The 5376-nt window shown below is 31.9% G+C and overlaps 1 protein-coding gene across 1 annotated transcript; it reads right to left on the bottom strand.

Annotated features, from left to right (window-relative positions):
- Nucleotides 1-1047: 1047 nt before the first annotated feature.
- On the bottom strand, nucleotides 1048-4596 carry LOC107921364 (uncharacterized). The gene is made up of 7 exons (XM_016851232.2): nucleotides 3860-4596; nucleotides 3677-3763; nucleotides 3379-3591; nucleotides 2941-3105; nucleotides 2714-2767; nucleotides 2444-2590; nucleotides 1048-1701 (listed from the first exon to the last, which is right to left on the bottom strand). The coding sequence occupies exons 1-7, from the start codon at nucleotides 4070-4072 to the stop codon at nucleotides 1324-1326; spliced, it is 1257 nt and encodes a 418-aa protein (XP_016706721.1). The 5' UTR covers nucleotides 4073-4596; the 3' UTR covers nucleotides 1048-1323.
- Between the last annotated feature and the right edge of the window lie 780 nt (nucleotides 4597-5376).

Genomic DNA, 5376 nt, shown 5'->3' with positions numbered 1-5376 from the left:
CTTTTGATTATTTTGTTTGACTATAGATGAGGAGTAAAACAAAAAAGCAAAAGTCATTAGACAACTAAAAAATTTAAAAAAAAATAGCAAAAGTTGTATGGAAAAAAGAAGAAGAGAAAATACTAGAAGCTTTCAAAGCAATAGTCATAATTTCTCATCACTACTTTGATGTTAATAATATGTAGTATATTATGTCCATTATCATCATTATGCATAAGTGGAATTCATAATGTATGTACAAGTGAATTACATAAATATGATCAAAACCAATACTTAAATCATTGCATTTATTTTTAAAGGAAAACGAAATGTTTGGTTTAATAATTTGTGCATATCCCACTTTCTTCGACTAGGATTCTAATATTTAAAAACACCAAAACTTCACATTATTTACAAAACTACCTAATATAACAAAACGACATTAGAGAAATGCGAATGACAACTTTGATGTGTTCGCCATTCAGTTTTGGTAATTTAGTTCTAATTTAATAAATATACATCTTTTACTTTTAATAAAAATAAATAATAAAATAGATTATCTGAATATTTTTTTAGTATAAATTTAGCTCCTAATATTTATTTCTTTTTATCATTTTTGGATATTTTTAGCCCTTAATCTTTAAATTTAGTTATATTATTTGTTTTGGAACTCAAAAACTAACTAAACTATTAAAATTTTAATGATATTGGCATGGTAGCTCATGTCACATTTTACGTATACTTCATAGTTAATATGTATAAATTTTCTAAAAGTTTATATTAGTTTTTTTTTAAATTGGTTGGTTTTTTAAATATTTTTTATTATTTTTTTTGAATTTTTATGAATTATATATGGACTGCCACACGAGTAGCTATATCAATGTCATTAAAATTTTAACAATTCAATTAGTTTTCGTCCAAAAGCAAGTAATTTGATTAAATTTTAAAGGTTGAGAGCCAAAATAATAAAAAGACTAAAATAAATAAATATTAAGAGGTAAATTGATAATTTTTGAACACTGTTTAGTTGCCAATGTTGAAAATGGAAGTGCCAGTTTTATGGAAAGGTAACCAAAAAGAAAAATTTCACACCCATGCTTATTTCACTATTTTTTCCACAATTACATAAAGTCCTAAAGCTGGTATAATTAATAGACACCTGCTAGTAAAGATAAAAAGAGAACAATATAGACAAAAAAAATGGGATTAAGAAAAGGAAAAATAATTACTATAAAAATTCCCCAAAAAGACCCAAACTCACCACCCAAAAAGGTATTGAAGGAATACGTATATAGTAAAATAATTTTTTTTTTAAAAAAGCATCTAATTCCAATACCCTTGGCTTTAAGGGCAGTTGACATTTCTTCCAGGTCCTCCATAATAAAAATAATTGCCCCAAACAGTATTAATACCTCCTTGGATGTCATAGCAATTGGGATGATCAGCAAGAACCTTAAGGTTTGGTAATGGGATCAAGTTATTATCCCAATCAACAACTTGCAGATTTCGAAAATAAGAAGCCTTTCCAAAGCCTTCCCCAGCGAAATGACCACTCCCCATCTCTGTTGACGTGTGGGAACCTCCAGGACTTGAGTTCACTATTTCTCCACCAAATTGTACCATGCTTGCACGATCTCTGAGGTGGGTGAACAATATTGATGGCCAATATCCTACCAGAATCCCTGATCCGAATTCCAGCCACCAATTCCCATGCTTTGGATCCTACACCATTTTCATTTGCATTTCCATCACCTTTACTTATTTAATAAAGGAAGTTTCTTGGGTACAAAATACTATTAGGGGATAAAGAATAAAATAGAATCTTGCAAAGAAAAAGTTGTCGAGAATTACAGGCATTTGCGGGGGTTAACAGTGCACGCGGGTGAAGCGCATCAAATTGATAGAGCTAGCCATCAATAAAGCTTTTTACATTATGATTCCTTTTTTTTTTTCTTTTTCTTTTTAATGCATGGCAATCCAAATTTTTAGTCGTCTTGAAAAGTAATATATTTAAACATAATCATACTTTATAAAAAAAACATTTAATTTTTCTTTTTTTATCTTTTAAATTTATATTATTTATCAAATCAGGATGTTTTATTAACTTCGTAATTTACATGTGTATCATATTAAATTATAATTTTTAATGATTTAATGATTTTTTAATTTTAATTTTTAAAAAGAAAATAATTAAGTACTAAAGTCGCATCCATGTGACAATCCACGAATAAATGATGTCAACAAAATTATCAAATGTTAACTTTTTCATCTATTTTAAGGAGATTCGACAAATAATGTAAGGAAAAAGATTGAAAGAGAAGAAAAATTAAATGAAAGAATAAAATTAATTTTTTTTATAAAATAAAAAGGTGAAATAAGGTAAAATAATTTTTTCTATGTTTTCTACTCAAAGGTTTGTGAACATTTTGTTTGTATAATAATTGGGAGGTGGTACAAGATTTACCTTCCAAACCAATAGACTAATGTCAAATTGTCCGCCACCATATGATGATGTTGGGGAGATTGCAGCTCCAATAGCAATTCTATTATTAGTTTGCACAAATCCTGAACACAGCAAATTATAGCACCCTGTTGCTTGGTATGCGTCGCTCTGCAAAACATAATTCATGCTTGCTTTTAAAAACCAAATCATTTTTCTTAAGCTTTAAGATACACCTTAATAAAGCCAAGAAAAAAGGAAATCAAGCCCCCAATTCAAAATTACTCTACTTACGGTCCAATAAGTGAAGAATCTTGGATAATAGTCCCCATATAACTCTGGACTCACCTGCATTGATTATTTATATATATTTAGCATCTATGCCTTCCTGATGAAATCAAACTACACAGAAGAATGGTGCAAAAAAAAAGTTTATTTAAAGGGTAGGTAAACTAATAATCAAAATACATGCTCGATAATTATCAAATTAAGTTTGATTAACTTGTGAACAGAAATGCTACCTGCCATCCAGCTTCAATGGTGTTGAGATCGTCGCCAAATGAACCAGAAATGACCCACAATTGAGATAAGCTGAATTCGTATTGATTAGAGACTCGAGGTGCCCACACATTGATGTTAGCTTTTGCTCCATAATATTCATCTCCGCTCACATAACCAACTGCATGCTGTACTCCAACACTAACTAAATATTAAATTGTATATTTGTTTGTGAAAATTAGTAGCAGTAATTTCGAGAAAATGTTAACCCTTTTTCTTTTCTTTTTTTGCACAAAGAATTTAGTTATCCTCTTCTCTAAGCAAAGAAGAGTAGACAATCGGCAAGCATTCTTTTGCCATTCACTTTAACTCTGTTAGCTGATAACTGGAGCTGCTTTTCGAACCCTTGTGACTACAAATTTTGAGTTTATTTGTAAAGTAAAAAAAGTGAAGGCACCAACCTCATGGCCATCGCTACTCGAATCTCTTCTAACAAGTCTTGTCGGTTTCTTTCCAAAACTTGCAACAGAAGAGGCCCTTAACATGTCTTCTTCTGTTGTTCTTCTGATCGGAATTGTTCCTTCCGGACACGATTCACCCGACATCATCCACATCTGAAAATCTTCCGCCGCCATCCCCTTTCGATTATGACCATTTGGTCTCTCCGGTGGATCCTAAACAATCCAATTCAACAATTAAATATGTTCACTTGTATAACTTTATAATGTTCATAAGAACAAAGATAAAATGGATAATTACCAAAGGTTTTTTTCCTTTTAATTTAGGATGATCGAAAGCTGGTTGATGACGCAATAAGACGCAATCTATAATATCACCATCTGGACTCTGCACGCACAAAAAAAGAAGACAAGTATTTAGAGAAAAAGTAAAACAGAACGCAAACAGAGGAGATTGACAAGTGAGGCAAATAAGATTAATTGCCTGAATCGTCTTCAGTGCTGGCTTGTTGATCTTGTTGAGTCGTTCCCTTACTAGTTTCAGCTTCTTCAACTCTTCTTCTGGTCGGAATGTTTGATTATTTGCTTGGGAATTGCCGGTTTCCGAGGAATGAGCGGCACAAATTGAAGAAGAAATAACAAGAAGAAGAAGAAAGACGAATACAAAAATGGGAATCTTACAACAGCAAGATACCATGTTTGAGGGATTTCTAGGTGTTGTTTGTTGCCCTATAATCGTTTCTATTTGTGTACATTAGTATTGTCGTCGTCTTCTTCTCTGATCCAAACAGCACCATCCATCACCATTGCCAACAAAAACTCTTGCTCTCTAATTTTTCTTCTAAGTAGGCAGTTTGGTGGAGAAAAGAAAAACACACAAAATGGCGATGGAGTTTATTATTCTTAAAGTTTGGCCTAGTGGGACTGGTGATATAAATACATAAAGTAGTGATGAAATCATCTTAGGGTTTAAATATGATGGAAAAAAGGATTGTGGAGAGAGAGAGAGAGAGAGAGAAAGAGAAGTGTGAAGAGGTGTGTTTCCAGTCTCCAATACAAGGACTGAAACTTTAGCTTTTTGTGTTTAAATTGAAAGGGAAAAAATAAAAAATGGGTACTGATTTCTGTTATTCTTTGCTTGGGTTTGTGAGGACAAATAGGAATTTAGAATAGATTGATTCAGGCGCTGCCTCTGGGTTTCCAAAGTCGTTCGCTTTAGTTTTAGACTCTTCTTCTCTTTCTCACTTCCCTAGACCTTCTTTGTGCCAGCTTATTCTATTTTTTATTATTCCATCCAAACCCAAAACTGCAATAATTTTTCAACCTAAACCTTACCCAAACTTTTTATTTCTCTTAATTTCAGATCATTTGGATAATTTAACACCCCCAAAAAAGCAAATCAGCTGTTTACAACACTACAGTAATCAACATGTGCCTCGTATGGGGGAGATTTGGTGGGTCAAATAAATTCATAGACAGTCAACAAAAATAGGAAAGAAATCATCACCTGTCTCTGATTTTTGTTTAAGTAATGATAATTTCCTGTAGCAGACAACTCTAGAAGGTTGTCGTTTTCGGAGAGTGAGCCAATTTCTTAGTGTGTTGGGGGAGAGGTTATCTTATTGGCATTTGTCACCACCACTGCTACTGCAAATATTATTGCATTGCTTGCCTTGCAAATGCATTGCATGCTCTTGTCATTTCATTACATGAAATTCGTCCCTCCATGCATGGTCTCCTTTGTTTGCACTTAGGGGTTCAACTTCAAATTTAGTTTTACCTCTTTGGAGAAAATTTTATAAATTTACTTAAAAATCTATTTACTAAAAATAATTTGTTTGGTATATTATTTAAAACTAAAGGTAAATTATACTATTAGTCACTAAACTATAGGTAAATTTTTGTTTTGATCACTGAACTATTTAAAAGTTATTATTTAAGTCACTAGACTATTAAAATCGATGCTATATGACTTTCTTTGTTCGCGTTGCTTGCACCAAT

Source organism: Gossypium hirsutum, chromosome D01 (genome assembly GCF_007990345.1).
Source record: "Gossypium hirsutum isolate 1008001.06 chromosome D01, Gossypium_hirsutum_v2.1, whole genome shotgun sequence".
NCBI lineage: Eukaryota > Viridiplantae > Streptophyta > Magnoliopsida > Malvales > Malvaceae > Gossypium > Gossypium hirsutum.
The sequence above is the reverse complement of the archived record's forward strand: the minus strand, read 5'-3'. Positions and strand labels throughout refer to the sequence as shown.